This window comes from Mytilus trossulus, chromosome 14 (genome assembly GCF_036588685.1).
Source record: "Mytilus trossulus isolate FHL-02 chromosome 14, PNRI_Mtr1.1.1.hap1, whole genome shotgun sequence".
Classification (NCBI taxonomy): Eukaryota; Metazoa; Mollusca; class Bivalvia; order Mytilida; family Mytilidae; genus Mytilus; species Mytilus trossulus.
Window position 1 is genome coordinate 65,335,240 of NC_086386.1, and position 20,199 is coordinate 65,355,438.

Consider the following 20,199-nt stretch of genomic DNA (forward strand, 5'->3'; position numbering starts at 1 on the left):
GTTCATGGATATTTAATTTCGTGGTTTTGTCGAAGTCTACATACAAGCCTAAAGGAAATTTGTTATTCGTTAAACATTTAATTTCGTGGTCACCAGTACCCACGAAAGCCACCAAAATTGGTATCCCACGAATAATAATGAATTCACAATATAATAAGTCAATGGTCTTGATGGCATTTGGTATGCAGTTGTAACAATAAGCATTGGCACATCTCATTTACATAGAGATTGTTTGGCCATGCATGTAACTCAGTCATGGTTCATTGACTCTGAATATTTTCATAACTTGTGTAAGACGTTTATTGCTATTTTATTTCAACTTTTGCATAATCAAACTTACAAAAAGGCGAGACATATATCTGCGATAACAGTTTATTTACTTGGGGTTTTTTTTTTCTGAAAAGAATAACTGTGTCCTAAAATGCTTTTCATTATGTCTTTATTAGTTCCTCTAAAACTTGTTGGTACTTTTGTGGCCTACTTTGTAGCAAATTAAGGAGGCTCGCGGGTATAAGATTTTCAGAAAAAAAATAAACATTAATTTTTCAATACAAATTTTATTAATAACCTTTAATAGTTGTAACTTTATCATTTGGTACAAAAATCGTTCCAAAAAATCAATTTGTGTTGACCCCAGGTGACTTTTAAGATGTAGATATCATGTTAAAAGCTCCAAATTATCTCCCTTTGGTGCAAAAATGCCATTTTTTGGCATTAAAATTGAAATATCTTTTTTAACTTATCGGTGACCTATATTTTTTATTGTTGTTTTCAAATAAGCTGTACATAAACTAAATAATTGTAAAATTTGAGCGATTTCTGTAATTAAGTTCTTTTTATACGACCGCAAATTTTGAAAAAATTTTCGTCGTATATTGCTATCACGTTGGCGTCGTCGTCGTCCGAATACTTTTAGTTTTCGCACTCTAACTTTAGTAAAAGTGAATAGAAATCTATGAAATTTTAACACAAGGTTTATGACCATAAAAGGAAGGCTGGTATTGATTTTGGGAGTTTTGGTCCCAACATTTTAGGAATTAGGGGCCAAAAAGGGCCCAAATAAGCATTTTCTTGGTTTTCGCACTATAACTTTAGTTTAAGTTAATAGAAATCTATGAAATTTTGACACAAGGTTTATGACCACAAAAGAAAGGTTGGGATTGATTTTGGGAGTTTTGGTTTCAACAGTTTAGGTATAAGGGGCCAAAAAAGGGCCAAAATAAGCATTATTCTTGGTTTTCGCACAATAACTTTAGTTAAAGTAAATAGAAATCAATGAAATTTAAACACAATGTTTATGACCACAAAAGGAAGGTTGGTATTGATTTTGGGAGTTAAGGTCCCAACAGTTTAGGAATTAGGGGCCAAAAAGGGACCCAAATAAGCATTTATCTTGGTTTTCGCACCATAGCGTTAGTATAAGTAAATAGAAATCTATGAAATTTAAACACAAGGTTTATGACTATAAAAGGAAGGTTGGTATTGATTTTGGGAGTTTTGGTCCTAACAGTTAAGGAAAAAGGGGCCCAAAGGGTCCAAAATTAAACTTTGTTTGATTTCATCAAAATTGAATAATTGGGGTTCTTTAATATGCCGAATCTAACTGTGTATGTAGATTCTTAATTTTTGGTCCCGTTTTCAAATTGGTCTACATTACGGTCCAAAGGGTCCAAAATTAAACTTAGTTTGATTTTAACAAAAATTGAAACCTTGGGGTTCTTTGATATGCTGAATCTAAAAATGTACTTAGATTTTTGATTATTGGCCCAGTTTTCAAGTTGGCCCAAATCTGGGTCCAAAATTAAACATTGTTTGATTTCATCAAAAATTGAATAATTGGGGTTCTTTGATATGCCAAATCTAACTGTGTATGTAGATTCTTAATTTTTGGTCCAGTTTTAAAATTGGTCTAAATTAAAGTGCAAAGGGTCCAAAATTAAACTAAGTTTGATTTTAACAAAAATTAAATTCTTGGGCCTCTTTGATATGCTGAATCTAAACATGTACTTAGATTTTTGATTATGGGCCCAGTTTTCAAGTTGGTCAAAATCAGGATCTAAAATTATTATATTAAGTATTGTGCAATAGCAAGTCTTTTCAATTGCACAGTATTGTGCAATGGCAAGAAATATCTAATTTCACAATATTGTGAAATAGCAATTTTTTTTTTAATTAAGAATTATCTTTCTTTGTCCAGTATAGTAAGCAAGAATTATTTGCAAGAAATTTTTTTAATTGGAGTTATCTTTCTTTGTCCAGAATCAACTTAAATCTTTGTTATATACAATATACAATGTATATTCACTTTTTACTACCAACTGATAAATTTAAATAATCTTTACCATTCAGTGATAACAAGCAGTTTTTTTACATCTTAATATTTTATGATGTATTTAAATGAGTAGTAATTGTTGCAAACTCCATTAATTAGAATATTTTAATTGAAATTAGTTTTGGAATAAGGGAAAGGGGGATGTGATTAAAAAATTGGGTTCAATTTTTCTCATTTGAAATTTCATAAATAAAAAGAAAATTTCTTCAAACATTTTTTTGAGAGGATTGATATTCAACAGCATAGTGAATTGCTCTAAGAGAAAACAAAATTTTTAAGTAAATTGAATACATTCATTCTGTGTCAGAAACCTATGCTGTGTCAACTATTTATTTTATTTCGAAATTACCGTTTTTTCTCCTATTAGTTCAACAGAAAAAAAGGACATCAACAAAAATGTGTGCTTCTTTCGAAGGCAGATTGTGAGCGTAAATGAACGGTGACCCCATTTTTTTATTTCATTTTTCTATTAAGTATAAGATAAAGTTCATTTATAGAAAAATAAAGAGAAATCCTATATTTAATAAAAAAAATCATTTAGACCCGCGAGCCACCTTAAGAAGCCAGATCTATAACCACTGCAACCACATGTACAATATTGATTTGATATATCCCATGAAAGTTACACATGCATATACTCTTTCAGATAAAAAGTTACATGAACATTTTAATTTTATATGTTTTTACATTAATTATTTTTACTATTGTAGTTAAATATATTACTTGCATATCTAGAAAATAGTTTGTGTTCTTCCTCACTTATGTATTCACCATTGAATAAATGAAATAAGGGCTACTGATGAAGTGCATTTTTCTCTGCAGAATCATTATTTAATCACAAATCTTTTTATTTGATTTTTTAAATATTAGTAAAAATACTGATACTTAGTTTCTGTCACATTGTTGATGTATTTTTCAGACTAGGGCAAGAGAAAGGCTTGCAGACTTATTGACATGTTATGGACAGAAGAAATTACCCAAGAGTCCGTCTGTAAGTTGAAGTTTTGTTAGTAGGGACAATTGAGGAGATGTTTGCACTAGTAACTAAATACTCGTAGTGGAAGGCACATGTTTAGAAGAAATGATTTTTTTTTATGATTAACTGATTTGAGCACTTATTTGTTAAACAATCTTGAACAATAAATTATGTACATAATTAAGTGTAAGGAATATTGAGCCAAAACAAGAACAATATAAGTATTTGTATGAGAGCTGATCAAGACATTCTCTATGTTTTATTGCTACCTTGATGGATAAATTGTCTAAATACATAAATAAGGCCGTTAGTTTTCTTGTTTGAATTGTTTTACATTGTCATTTTGGGTCTTTTATAGTTGACTATGCGAATGGGCTATAGCTGTTAATTGCTGTGTCATTTTGGTATCTTGTGGATCGTAGTCTCATTCAGGCACTCATGACCCTTTTTTTTTAAATTGTTATTTTGATGTCGTCATTCTAAGCCTTTAGTTACTATATATATATACTAAGATTAGTGCAAAAAGTTGTTTCCAGATCATAACTTAAATCCTATATCAAAACTGTCAACTGACCATATTTTGTGACCCATAATATATAACTAGCTCGCCTGAGATTTGTAATTGAACAAGAAGGGTCGTCATTTCTGTGTCCGACCTGTTTTCTACTATATTACAATGCCACGAGACTCAAGTTCTTATTTGAAAATTTATCCTTGTAATACTTTAAAATTGTTCAAGATTGGTCAACAACTGCTAAACAAAAGTTTGTCACTCCATTGAACCTTATATGGGATAGCAACAAAACATGTATTTATGGTCCCCTTTAAATTAATTTAAAACGCCATTGATTTTAAGAGTATTGCTTCCTTATCATATTATAACCAAACTTGCATATATATGAAAATATGGAGATGTTATATGATTGCCAATGAAACAAACTATCCACCAAAGTTCAAATGAAGTAGGTGTAAGCAATTATAGACATCCATCACATCAAAATATTCCCAATTATAGACATCCATCACATCAAAATATTCCCAATTATAGACATCCATCACATCAAAATATTCCCAATAATAGACATCCACCACATCGATATATTCCCAATTATAGACATCAATCACATCAAAATATTCCCAGTTATAGACATCCCTCACATCAAAATATTCCCTATTATAGACATCCATCACATCAAAATATTCCCAATTATAGACATCCACCACATCAAAATATTCCCTATTATAGACATCCATCACATCAAAATATTCCCTATTATAGACATCCATCCACCACATCAAAATATTCCCAATTATATACATCCACCACATTAAAATATTCCCTATTATAGACATCCATCCATCACATCAAAATATTCCCAACTATATACATCCATCACATCAAAATATTCCCTATTATAGACATCCATCACATCAAAATATTCCCTATTATAGACATCCATCCACCACATCAAAATATTCCCAATTATATATATCCACCACTTTAAAATATTCCCTATTATAGACATCCATCCACCACATCAAAATATTCCCTATTATAGACATCCATCCACCACATCAAAATATTCCCTATTATAGACATCCATCACATCAAAATATTCCCAATTATAGACATCCATCCATCACATCAAAATATTCCCTATTATAGACATCCACCACATCAAATTATTCCCTATTATAGACATCCATCCATCACATCAAAATATTCCCAATTATAGACATCCACCACATCAAAATATTCCCTATTATAGACATCCACCACATCAAATTATTCCCTATTATAGACATCCATCCATCACATCAAAATATTCCCTATTATAGACATCCATCACATCAAAATATTCCCTATTATAGACATCCATCCATCACATCAAAATATTTCCAATTATATACATCCACCACATCAAAATATTCCCAATTATAGCCATCCATCCATCACATCAAAATATTCCCTATTATAGACATCCACCACATCAAATTATTCCCTATTATAGACATCCATCCATCACATCAAAATATTCCCAATTATAGACATCCACCACATCAAAATATTCCCTATTATAGACATCCACCACATCAAATTATTCCCTATTATAGACATCCATCCATCACATCAAAATATTCCCTATTATAGACATCCATCACATCAAAATATTCCCTATTATAGACATCCATCCATCACATCAAAATATTTCCAATTATATACATCCACCACATCAAAATATTCCCAATTATAGCCATCCATCCATCACATCAAAATATTCCCTATTATAGACATCCACCACATCAAATTATTCCAAATTATAGACATCCATCCATCACATCAAAATATTCCCAATTATAGACTGTAGACATCCACCACATCAAAATATTCCCTATTATAGACATCCATCCATCACATCAAAATATTCCCAATTATAGACATCCACCACATCAAAATATTCCCTATTATAGACATCCATCACATCAAAATATTCCCTATTAAAGACATCCATCCATCACGTCAAAATATTCCCAATTATAGACATCCACCACATCAAAATATTCCCTATTATAGACATCCATCCATCACATCAAAATATTCCCAACTATAGACATCCACCACATCAAAATATTCCCAATTATAGACATCCATCCACCACATCAAAATATTCCCTATTATAGACATCCATCCACCACATCAAAATTTTCCCAATTATAGACATCCACCACATCAAAATATTCCCAATTATAGACATCCATCACATCAAAATATTCCCAATTATAGACATCCACCACATCAAAATATTCCCAATTATAGACATCCATCCATCACATCAAAACATTCCCTGTTATAGACATCCATCCATCACATCAAAATATTCTCAATTATAGACATCCATCCACCACATCAAAATATTCCCAATTATAGACATCTACCACATCAAAATATTCCCTATTATAGACATCCATCCATCACATCAAAATATTCCCAATTATAGACATCCACCACATCAAAATATTCCCTATTATAGACATGCATCACATCAAAATATGCCCTATTATAGACATCCACCACATCAAAATATTCCCAATTATAAACATCCACCACATCAAAATATTCCCAATTATAGACATCCATCACATCAAAATATTCCCTATTATAGACATCCACCACATCAAAACACTCCCAATTATAGACATCCATCACATCAAAATATTCCCAATTATAGACATCCACCACATCAAAATATTCCCAATTATAGACATCCACCACTTCAAAATATTCCCAATTATAGACATCCACCACATCAAAATATTCCCAATTATAGACATCCATCCATCACATCAAAATATTCCCTATTATAGACATCCATCCATCACATCAAAATATTCCCAATTATAGACATCCACCACATCAAAATATTCCCTATTATAGACATGCATCACATCAAAATATGCCCTATTATAGACATCCACCACATCAAAATATTCCCAATTATAAACATCCACCACATCAAAATATTCCCAATTATAGACATCCATCACATCAAAATATTCCCTATTATAGACATCCACCACATCAAAACACTCCCAATTATAGACATCCATCACATCAAAATATTCCCAATTATAGACATCCACCACATCAAAATATTCCCAATTATAGACATCCACCACATCAAAATATTCCCAATTATAGACATCCATCCATCACATCAAAATATTCCCTATTATAGACATCCATCCATCACATCAAAATATTCCCAATTATAACATCCATCCACCACATCAAAATATTCCCAATTATAGACATCCATCACATCAAAATATTCCCTATTATAAACATCCATCCATCACATCAAAATATTCCCAATTATAGACATCCATCACATCAAAATATTCCCTATTATAGACATCCATCCAGCACATCAAAATATTCCCAATTATAGACATCCATCCATCACATCAAAATATTCCCTATTATAGACATCCATCACATCAAAATATTCCCAATTATAGACATCTATCCATCACATCAAAATATTCCCAATTATAGACATCCACCACATCAAAATATTCCCTATTATAGACATCCACCACATCAAAATATTCCCTATTATAGACATCCACCACATCAAAATATTCCCAATTATAGACTAAGTTTTGGTGGTCAAGTCCATGTCTCAGATACTATAAGCAATAGGGCAGGTATATTTGGTGTATGGAAGGACTGTAAGGTGTACATGTCCAACTGGCAGGTGTCATCTGACCTTGACCTCATTTTCATGGTTCAGTGGTTATAGTTAAGTTTTTGTGTTTTGGTCTTTTTATCTAATATTATATATGCCAAAGGTCAACTATATTTGGTGTATGGAAATATATTATGATCTATATGTCAGTCCCGCAGGTTTTATTTGACAATGACCTAAATTTCATGGTTCATTGCACAGTGTTAAGTTTTTGTGTTTGGTCTATTTTTCTTAAACTATAAGTAATAAATAGGTCTACTATATTTGTTGTATGTAAGCATCGTTAGCTATACATGTCTGTCTGGCATGGTTCATCTGACCTTGACCTCATTTTCATGGTTCATTGGTCTGTTGTTTAGCTATATTGGTTAATGTTAAGTTTATGTGAAAGTTGTAATAAAGCATTATATATAGGACTATCAACATAATATCAATGATTATTAAAGAAGGAAAGACAATTCAGTGTGTGCACTTGTTGAAATATTCTTTGAAAATTTAATTTTTGTTGTTGTTCGGAATAGTAGTTGAATAAACTTAAATCAATGCTGTATACAATATACTATGCAATATTCACTTTTACTACCAACTGATAGTCAAAGTTTTTGGTTGAGGTAGTTTTTGATAAATTTAAAGTCCAATCAACCTTAAACTTAGTACACATGTTCCTTATGATATGATCTTTCTAATGTTAATGCCAAATAAGAGATTTCCCCCCATTGAACATAAAAAATGATAGTGCGGATGGGGCATCCGTGTACTATGGACACATTCTTGTTTTTTAATCAAATTACCTTGGAACTGAGAATAATTCAAAGATAAACATCTTTTAAGAAGAAAGAAAAATTGTCACTGATTTAATCATACCTGTCAACTGCCCTGTATCATGCAGGTATGACCCGAGATTTTTACAAATCTGAGAAGTCACCTGGGCCAGGTCGCTAAATAACCTGACAATTCCAAAAATGACCCTTTTTCACAGGGATTCTGGAGCCTTCAGACTCATCTCTTTTGAATTATCGGCAAATTAATAATTCTTCAATAAACAGTTCAACTAGATATGTAAACTGTCAGATTGAATGACCCATTTAGTGCATGGCTTCACTTTACAGCTTTGGTGTCAAACACACTGTTAATTAACACCAATTATCTTAGCTTTAGGTCGTAAATAACATTGGTATATCGAAATCGTTTCACTAATAATTCAAGTTAATTCCCCTTTTTTGTCACCATTCACAATATACTTCTTAAGGGAGTTCACTTCTTAGGGGTCACAGGGCAAATTTTTCAAGCCATTCAAATAGATAAAACCAAAGGATTCCGAAAATCGGACAAAAAATCCAAAACATGACATGGATTACCCTAAATTGTAAAAGGCAAAAGAAAAAGAAATAATAAAAAAACAATGATAGCTCTGCATGTTAATTCCTTATATGGCAAGTGCCATACATTTTGCCTTTACAATAAATAATGCAATCAATCATTTTCACAGCAATAAAATCCTTTTAAAAATTTATATGTTGCTAATCACTTAAAATTATGTTTAAAATACATAAAGGATGATGTAGAAAAATCATAACATGATCCAAGTTCCATATTTGGGATGTCACGTGACTTTTTTAATAAGTTTTGCACAATCACAGTCACTGTCCTATTCTTTTTTCAAATTTATTTGTTTGTTTACCACTTTACAACTCATATTAATAGTAATTCAATAACTAAGGTTATCTTTTACATTTACTATACATAGGCAGATCCAGGTGGGGGCCGGGCCCCTCCTTTTGTGTTTTTTGGTTGCTTATATAGGGAAATACTGAAGCATGACTGGAGCCCCCCCCTTTTTATGTCAGTCAGAGCCCCCCCCCCCCCCCCCTTATTGAAAGTGCTGGATCTGCCACTGCTAAACAATGCTAGAATCTGGCATAGTAATTCAATAACTAAGGTTATCTTTTACATTTACTTAGTTTAAACATATTTATTTATAGTGGATTGGGAAACAAGTTTTGCAACTTATATTAATCCCTTTCCACTTTGCGGGAGCGAGTGCTGCCTTGTAGCGGCATTAGCCTACTCTTTTTCGAAATCTACAAGGGTGTCTTTAACGTGCAAGAGATATGGCTCACTCTTAACACGGGTCAGCCATTTATCGTCCCCGTCAGACGGACTATCATCGTTTTACATTTACTATACTAATTCTCAAACAATGCTAGAATCTAACATAATAATTCAATAACTAAGGTTATCTTTTACATTTACTATCATGCATTATGGACTTATGCTGCATTTGTCATGAGCGATTTCTTTTCACTTTCATTCAAATTTGTTCTATATTAAGATTAGATGTAATATATAAAGTCCCTTGAGATAGCTATAAGACATTACCTGTTAAACATCATGTTTCTTTTAAAAACAATATTTAAAGAAGTATGTATCAGACATCTTGAATGTTGTGATGCATTATACGCTTGCGCAAAATCGTACTTTAGGACAGCATAACTTTATAGGATTATCAAAACCCAATATCTAATTCAAAGAAAGTTGAGATATTTCCTGTGAAGCGAACTATTGAAATATTTCTGATGCTATCTGAAATCTCCAAACTTTTAATACATAATAATAGTTTTGTGTCTGTGTGTCTGGACACAAAATGCAGGTCAACTATATTTTGCACAGAAACCTTGCCACTAATGGAAAAATGTCAGCTCAAAAAAGTCTGTACGCGTTATTACCTGAGATTTCAATGCAGATACAATGTGTAATCATTTTAAAAGTGATTGACAGGTGTTTGTTGTTTATTTAGCAGTCTCCATAATATCCACTTGGATTATTTAGGACTATCATGATATCGACATACATTAATGTTTGGTCTTCATGTTTACATATTTCTTTGAAATATTCACGGTCCTTTTGTTTTCGCCTTTCAACTCTTACCACAAAAAAAGTGAATATAAAACTGTCACGAACATTTCCCTGTTTACAGTAGCTAAATAAGGGATAGTTAAGAATATGAACTATGAGATGTAGAATTTAACTTAAGCATATATCCTCTGCTTAATTATGATTTTTCAGGTAATATTTAGCCAGTCAAGTGATACTTTGGACCATCAACAGAGTGTTGTGTCTAGTGGCGAAGAAACATCACTACCAGATAATGGATCAAGTAGGTTTTGTCATGTAATTACACCTTATAAAAGAATGAAAGATTTTGATTGGTTGGTAGCCAGTGTACATTTTGCATATTTTAACATTTTTTCCTCATTTTTAACAAATTTGCCTGCTTTACATCACTGCCAGTTGAATATGCCTCAAATACCATGGTGTGCCATTTTTAATATTCCTTTTTTACCCTCATGAGCTTATTCCTGCCAATTTTAATCGGGGATATGACGTTACATGAAGAAAGCAGAGCTAACACGTTTTAGTGCATGTATAATTCCAGCGGTTCTATGATAAAATCCACTTATTCATGTTATTTATCCTGACATTATGCATAAACATAATACATGTACAGAGAGTTTCAATTCAATACATCTATTTTTTTAAATTGCTGTCCATTACTGAAGCATTTGACTGCACTTTTAAATAGCATTCTACCAGTCATTATAAAAATCACCATAAAGTTTATTAATAATTGTTTTTTATTGAGAAAATCTGTATAACTGGTATTTTTTTTAATATGCAACCTAATTTTTGTTTGTGTTCTTTTTTTAATTGTTCATGAACATGAATAATGTGCTAACTGTTGATATTTATAGTCTTTTTTTCTTTGCTGTGAATACCACGTGTCACTCTAATCTAATTATTATTAATTTAACTATTGTCAGTTTATTGTCTTAATTTTGTTTGCCATAACCATTTAATGCAAATGTGTTTGTGTTTATAAATATTGTCTATTGTCTAATGTCCATTCTGTGTAATTAAACAGATATATCATGTATTGGAGGGGTATTAAACAGATATATCATGTATTGGAAGGGTATGTGCGATTAAGAAAATTGGAAATATAACTTTTGTCACTAAAATAGGTCTAAAATTAACCACTAGGAATTAATGGCTCAATAGCAACCCTCTATCAAGGAATTTGTGATATTAAAAGCAAGCTTGAAAATATTGTTTCAATTAAGAGATATATACCTCATATGCAGGCGTTGCTGAAATGTTGCTACATAGAAATGGAAAATTGAGAATTCAGAAACTGAAATCGTGTCTTTTGTTGTAAAGTTTTGTCCTCAACAGACCTAGCTTCCTTGTAAATTTCTAGATGTAAGTCAAGATATCAGGCAGATACAACTGTTTCTATTGTGTCCTTTAGTCTGTGAGATAGTTGCAATCAAAATAGGTATCAAACTTTGAATTGTTAAAAATAACATCATCAGTTTGTTCCCATGGGAATAAATTTGTGTGTTAAAAAACATGACCTCCAAATTAAATCAGCTTCAAAATGTCAGTTTCAGAAGGAAAAAACTGTTCTTGTTTTTCAATAAGTTGGGGGCCAAAAAAGGGGCCCAAGCATTTTTGTATTTTCCAGTCAATAACTTGTGTATAAGCATATAAATTTCTCTTAAATTATACCACAAGTTTCCATACTACAAATCATTTGGAAAAAAGGGGCAAAAAAGAAGCAAAACAAGGGTTTTTATGGTTAAATGCAATTCAGACAATTTAAAAGCAGTGTAAGGGAGGTAATCCCAATTCCATTTAAAGAATACTGTTATATGTATATATATATATATGTTTGATAACCTCCCTTACACTGCTTGGAAAATTATGTATTTAGAAATAATGATTGTTTTGATGATAAGCTGTAATAATTTTTTAGAAGTTACTTTTAAAGTCATAAGAAACCTCAAATAAAAAAAAATAATGCATATGTTTTTTATAACTCAATGGGTAGTTTTCATTATAAAACTTATGTACATATACTTTTTTCTGAAGAAAATTCTTTAATTTATTCATATTTAGAAGAAGTTTACTTATTTGAATTGCTTCCTTCCAGCAAGCAATTCCCCCGACATATTTTCCGTATGCAATGTGACCTCAGTGTGACCCATCTCGTAAATATCCGGTGACCACAATATGCATGAATGTCCTTAAAATAAACTATTATCTGAATTTACATGCTTTTTTGTTTATTTTTCGTCAATTGTTGATAAACAGGTGACAATCGTTAAACTTCGGCTTCAAAACACGAACTTTAATTACCTGCCATATTTTCACAACAACACTGACCGATTGAAAAAAATATTGACGATTATACGAAATTTACATGAAAAAAAATAATAAATTCGAGCACAGAAGACTAAGTTTATGATGTTTGTATGCATTGGTTCAAGAATTGAAAGAACATTATTTTTCATCTGTCACTCGTTTCTTATGACTTTAAGTAATATTAAATTTAAACCATGACTATGTCATTTTACATTTTAATATTTTATGATGTATTTAAATGTCAATAGTTATTGTTGCAAACTCCATTAGAAATTTGAATTGAGATTGTTTTTGGAATAAGGGAAAGGGGAGGCGAAAAAAAATTGATGGGGGGGGGGGGGGGGGAGGGGGTAACAATTTTTCTCATTTCAGATTTCAGTAATTAAAAAGAAAATTTCTTTAAATATTTCTTTTTGAGGAGATTAATATTCAACAGCATAGTGAACTGCTCAAAAGCAATAAAAAATATTTAAGTTCATTAGACCACATCCATTCAATGTCAGAAACCTATGCTGTGTCAACTATTTAATCACAATCAAAATTCAGAGCTGTATCCAGCTTGAATGTTGTGTCCATACTGGGTACGTCTAAACAGGACATACATTACACAGCTCAGTAGATGTGTAATCAGTGACACCTGTCCTCATTTTTGTCGAGCCTGCAACTTTTGTTGCAGAAAGCTCAACATAGGGATAGTGATCCGGCGGCGGCGTTAGCTTTCTTCTTAAAAGCTTTATATTTTAGAAGCTGGAAGACCTGGATGATTCATACTTTTTAAATAGATGCCTCATGTTACGAAGTTTCCGTCAGTCAATTGTCCAATGTCCTTGACCTCATTTCAGTTCAGTGACCACTTGAAAAAAAAGTTCAGATTTTTTGTAATGTTAAATTCTCTCTTATTATAAGTAATAGGATTATTATATTTGGTATGTGCGTACCTTGCAAGGTCCTCATACCCGTCAGACAGTTTTCACTTGACCTCGACCTCATTTCATGGATCAGTGAACAAGGTTAAGTTTTGGTGGTCAAGTCCATATCTCAGATACTATAAGCATTAGGGCTAGTTTATTCGGCGTATGGAAGGACTGTAAGGTGTACATGTCCAACTGGCAGGTGTCTTCTGACCTTGACCTCATTTTCATGGTTCAGTGGTTATAGTTAAGATTTTGTTTTTTGGCCTGTTTCTCTTATACTTTATGCAATAAGTCTACTATATTTGTTGTATGGAATGATTGTAAGGTGTATATGTCTAGCGGGCAGATGTCATTTGACCTTGACCTCATTTTCATGGTTCAGTGGTTATAGTTAAGTTTTTGTCTTTTGGTCTGTTTTTCTTATACTTTATGCAATAGGTCTACTATATTTGTTGTATGGAATGACTGTAAGGTGTATATGTCTAGCGGGCAGATGTCATTTGACCTTGACCTCATTTTCATGGTTCAGTGGTTATAGTTAAGTTTTTGAGTTTTGGTCTTTTCATCTAATATTATATGCCAAAGGTCAACTATATTTGGTGTATGGAAAATTTTATGATCTATATGTTAGTCCCGCACGTTTTATTTGACCATGACCTTTATTTCACGGTTCAATGCACAGTGTTAAGTTTTGTGTTTTGGTCTATTTTTCTTTAACTATAAGTAATAGGTCAACTATATTTAATGTGTGGAAGCATTGTTAGCTGTACATGTCTGCCTGGCATGGTTCATCTGACCTTGACCTCATTTTCATGGTTCATTGGTCTTTGTTTAACTATCTAGGTTAATGTTAAGTTTATGTGACAGTTTTTAATAAAGCTTTATACTTACGACTATCAACATAATATCAATGATTAGTTAAGAAGGCAAGACATTTCAGTGTGTGCACTCTTGTTTTTATAAGAATTAACATATCTTTCTAAGTTTGATTTCAAATTCTACCAAAATTTAACTCTAAAATGAGAAGTGTATAACCAATATATACATCCATCCTGTGTGCAGATACGATGACTATAAAGGGTCCTGATTGCACTTTGTGTGTCATGAGCCGTGTTTAGATGTACCGGCCTATACTTACCCAAACTGTTCAGGGTTTGACTTCTATGGTCGTATAAAGCTGTGCCCTGCGAAGCATCTGGTTGCAGTTAAAATAAGGAGATGTATTCATTAATCATATCTCTGCTGGAATCTTTGTCAATAAACAATACCATAAGATATGCTGCTGGAACAAATGTTATTTACTGTTTATTCCATAGGAAACAAATTCAGTTTAAAAGGAAAAAATGTTACAGAATATTTCTTTCATTTATATCTCATATTTGATGACATATTGCCAATGAGACAACTATCCACCAGATACTAAAGTATGTAGATGTAATTATAGACATACAGCATACACACAGACTTAATACAAGCAGTCATTACAGAGGTGTTGTGTGACAAACAAAGTTTTACATTCCTGATATTAATTTGTTTTACCAAAGGATTTAGTTAATGCACTGTAATAAAATCAACGGTACCAATTTTGTTGCACCAGATGCGCATTTCGACAATACATGTCTCTTCAGTGATGCTCGTGGCCAAAATATTTGAAATCCAAAGCATATATAAAAGATGAAGAGCTATAATCCAAAAGGTCCAAAAAGTATAGTGTAGTGTTATAAAGTTTGAACATTTAGATACTTTTTTATATTTGCAGGTGACAACGACCCAAATGTCAATGATATTAATCTTACAATCAAAGGTTTTGATTTCCTGGACAATGAGCTCAATGATTCAGAGGTTTGAATTTTATCTCTTATTCTTTATTTGAAATTGTAGAACATATTTTACTCTTTCTATGCTGATTTTTCCCCCCAGAAAATGTCTAATTCTAGTTCATTTGCAAAAATATTCAAATTATATGCAAATATAAATGCAATAGGCATGCTTCAAATGCCTATTGTTGTCAATAAAACTTAGATGAGAGATCACAGGATTGGTGGTGTAAGGATGGAGGGTCAGGTTTGATGCTGCAAGAAAAATGATTAAATTTGAAAAGAACAACAAATTTGATGTTTAGCTCTATTTCTTGACCTGGAAGATCAGGGATGCTGATAGATGTATATCACGGTAGTCTCCATGTACAAAGTGAACAAAAGAATAATTCCCAATTCCTGTCCCTTATTTAATTGACAGAAAGTGTTTGAATATAACAGTGAATAAATGCACTTGTTTAATTTAGCAAGAAATTAATTTGCATTTTATGATTATAAAAATAATTTGCTGAAGACAATTTTAACGCAAGCGTATAATTAGCACATGCATACCTGTTAACTGATCAGTATTCTGCTGGTGTTACCCAAGATTTTCACAATTCTGAGGGATCACCTGGGAAATTCAATAACCTAGGAATTCTAAAAGAATGACCGGTTTTCACCTAGATTTCTTAGCCCCTCGATAGATTTTTTAAGTGATTTTCCTTTGAAAAACCGTCACATTCGTAATTCTTCCATGAACGGGAAGTTCAGCTAGCTGTGTAAACTGTCAAATTAAGTGACCCATGAAGTGCATGCCTTCAATTGACAGCTTTGGTGTCAATCACACATTTAATAAACATCAATTACCTTAGCTTTAGGCATTCCTGCCAACTTTTCAAAATTCCCATTGGGGATTTACGTGCAAGAAGGCTTTTATAGTCGTACAAAACCGTTAATATATTTAAATGTTGTTTTTTGGCTTCTTCATACTTTTACAAGCCTTTGAATTGTAAAATTAATAGTTTTGTTTAAAATTGTGGACATAATTGCTCTTTCAAAATTTCAACTTGGGAGCCTCCATGGGGGAAATCCCCTGCAAATAGTGACAGTTGGCAGGTATGTTTAGGTTGGAAATAATTTGTGTATTTCACTGTTGGTTTACAACACTTCCCCTTTTTTGTCACTATTCACAATTATTCCTTATATTTAAGTTTTTTGGGGTAAAAAAGATGAAATCTAAAACAAATTGAATGCAAATACATATTGAAATATTACATTTCATTATTTTTCTACCTCAATACAATTATAAAATAAATAGTTGAACATTATTTTTTTCATCTATACTTCCTTAAACTGTTTAACTTTATTTTATTGGGCGATATCTTTTTGCGCCAAAAAGTAACTCATTTGCGCCACAACTTAATTGCGCCAATACTTCTTTTGTGCCACCTTATTTTCTAAACTATAGGTATCATTTGCGCCAATAAAATAATCATCTAATTGCGCCAATTTGATCTATTTTTATTTATTATATATAACAACTATATTGTAACAACACCAATATCATCCAATATTCTGTTTTGAATCTTTCTTTTCTAAATTTTCTTCTTCAATTTTAGAGAGTAATGAATTTATTATTTTTGAAGGTCGCTCTGACAACACATCGGTTGCTTTCTTTTGCACGCAGTTTTCAAAATGTTACTTTCTTATTTCTGGACATTTGTTTCATGAATATAATATAATTCTCCATTCAAAATAATTGTACACGATTCATCTGTGAATAACCATCACAACACGACTTAACTGTACATCTCCACCTTATTTCTTCAGTTTTCCGTATAAATGCCTGACGCAATTTGTGTTCTTCAACAATGATGACCGGTTTTCCTCTTTCAGACTCTATTTTCTTGATTGGTATATCTGACATCTTGACTCGTGAAAAAGATATTCTATTGCTAAGCAATTTATTTTTTTTGGTGAGTTTTCTTAAATGTTATGAGTGTTCAGTTAAATCTTAAGTGGAAAGGTTACATTTACAATATAGGTAAAAAAATATTTACAGGTAAATTTGGCGCAATTTCATTTCATTTATTGGCGCAATTGATACCATCAAAATAAAAGAGAGTGGCGCTATTAATACCTTTTCAAAACTGCAATTGGCGCAAATTGATTCTGCCCGATCATGCCCATTTCATTATACTCTAATGCTATTGATGTGAAGTAATATACAGACATGTCATGGCTGTATATATAGTTATAATACAAATATAAATTGAGAAACGATGTTTAAGGGTGTAGATAATATCATTTATGTAAGGATAATCTAATGTAGTACTTTGTATGAAATGTTATGAATATGAATAAAAAAAGGAATTAAGGCAGTGTTTCACAAAAGAGTATGCTCAGTAAGGTCCTAAAATGGCCCCCTTTTTTAGCGTAAATTTCAAATTCGGATTTATTGACCAATATCACAATAAATTATAGTAAATACAATGACCATTTTGTTGAAAACTTTACGTTTCTACGTTACTTTGACGTCAACAGTTGCACTCATATTGATTTTTCACAAAAAAATCAATGAAAATGGGTAAATTTCAATAGATTATTAGACAGGAAACATAGAGCGCATAAGTCGACAAGAATTATTTTTAAAATAATGTTTGTGAAGACATTTTACATGTCCAATTTAAATATTAAGTTTGTCAACGCCTGCGCTCTATGTTTCCTGGTTCTTAATCTGGTTGAAATTAAGCTCATTTTGTCAAATTTCACCAAAATCCCTGATTTTGACCTTTTTTGGGATGTAATAGCAACGTCTTAGACTTAAACTTTGAGAAAAACAGTTTTGTTTAACTTTCTCACATGTGTTTAAGGCAACTTAAAACATTTATTGGCGTGTTACTATGAACTTTATAATTGGGGCCAAATATAGCCCTTACCGAACTTACTCCTTTATCAAAAGCTTTAAGTGCAATGAAATAATAACTAATAAAATTTTGAATTACTTAACCATGTGAACATGTTTTGGAAGCTGTTTCATTTAAATAAAAAAATGTTCCCTTAATACATGTACTAAAATTCAGCTTGAAAAAGTTTGTATGTGTTATGTATGACCTGAGATTTCACAGGTTGACAGGTATGCACATGTGTTATTCATGAACAAATACATTTTTATACCCCCTTTAAAAATGGGGGGGTATACTGTTTTACCTCTGTCTGTCAGTCCGTCAGTCCATCCGTCCGTCAGTCCGTCAGTCAGTCCGTCCCATGAAACTTTCGTCACATTTTTCTCAGGAACTACACATCCACCCTTTCTGTAATTTGGTATCAACATTTATATATGTCAGCCATACTGTGTGATGCGTTTTCAGATTCATCACTTGACAACTTCCTGTTTACCGAACACTTGTATGATTTTACACATGATAGCCAAGTTGAAAATTTTCGTCACATTTTTCTCAGGAACTACAATACAACGATTTCTGAAATTTGGTTTCAGGATTTTTATAAGTCAGTTATACCGTGTGATGTGTTTTCAGATTCATCACTGGACAACTTCCTGTTTACCGAACACTTGTATGATTTTACACATGATAGCCAAGTTGAAAATTTTCGTCACATTTTTCTCAGGAACTACAATACAAGGATTTCTGAAATTTGGTTTCAGGGTTTATATAAGTCAGCTATACCGTATGATGCGTTTTCAGATTCATCACTCGACAACTTCCTGTTTACCGAACACTTGTATGATTTTACACATGATAGCCAAGTTGAAAATGTTCGTCACATTTTTCTAAGGAACTACAATACAAGGATTTCTGAAATTTGGTTTCAGGATTTATATAAGTCAGCTATACCGTGTGATGCGTTTTCAGATTCATCACTCAACAACTTCCTGTTTATCGAACACTTGCATATTTTTACACTATTAATATTATCCACTTGTGGCGGGGGGTATCATCAGTGAGCAGTAGCTCGCAGTTTCACTTGTTATTTCTACATCAATTAAAGTTTAAATCAAAATTGATGATTTTGATTAATATTAATGAATACACTTGTCAGGAAATTTTAATTTTTTTAAAGATTATTCTGAGCTTGTGCTCAATGACAGGTGTGAATTAAAACCACAGGCCAAAAGTGATAAGCTACAATTAGACAATGTTTTCTGGAGTCATCAATATATTAAGAGGCCGCAGGATTATCAAACTTATGGAATACAGGAAAGGGATTATGAACAAAGACAAGTGATTACAAATGAAAAATTGTGATTAAAAAAACCAATTTTAAACATTGAGTCAATGAAAGGACTGAATTATTTCTGTTCAAAAAGAAAATTTGCCCTCAATCCCATTTAGGACAAATAGCTTACAATTTAGGACATGACTGGCAATTATGACTGTTTGCTCATACCATATTTATCATTCAGAAAATTTAAATTTGTAAATTAACTTTCTAAATGAGTAAGTTTGGTCTGGCCCCAATTATAAAGTTCAATGTTACTTGAAAATAATTGTTTTATGTTGACTAAAAGACATGTGAGAAAGTTGAAAATAGCTATTTGTGTCAAAGTTTTCTTCTGAAGAGTTGATTTTTGTATCCCAACTTAAGGTCAAGAGAAGAGCTTTTGACAAAATTTTAACCAAATTTAGTACTAGGAAACATAGAGTGCAGACATCGACAAACTAAATATTCAAATGAAATATGTAAAATGTATTTACAAGCA

At 31.9% G+C, this 20,199-nt stretch overlaps 1 protein-coding gene across 6 annotated transcripts in view; it reads left to right on the forward strand.

Annotated features, from left to right (window-relative positions):
* The window catches only part of LOC134695720 (protein furry homolog-like), a 399,195-nt gene that overhangs the window by 298,001 nt on the left and 80,995 nt on the right, over positions 1-20,199 (forward strand). For all 6 annotated transcript variants that reach the window (XM_063557102.1, XM_063557101.1, XM_063557100.1 and 3 more), the window contains exons 49-51: positions 3,252-3,323; positions 10,625-10,715; positions 15,437-15,519. In XM_063557102.1, coding sequence (XP_063413172.1) covers positions 3,252-3,323; positions 10,625-10,715; positions 15,437-15,519 — 246 coding nt within the window. The remainder of the gene's footprint in view (positions 1-3,251; positions 3,324-10,624; positions 10,716-15,436; positions 15,520-20,199) is intronic.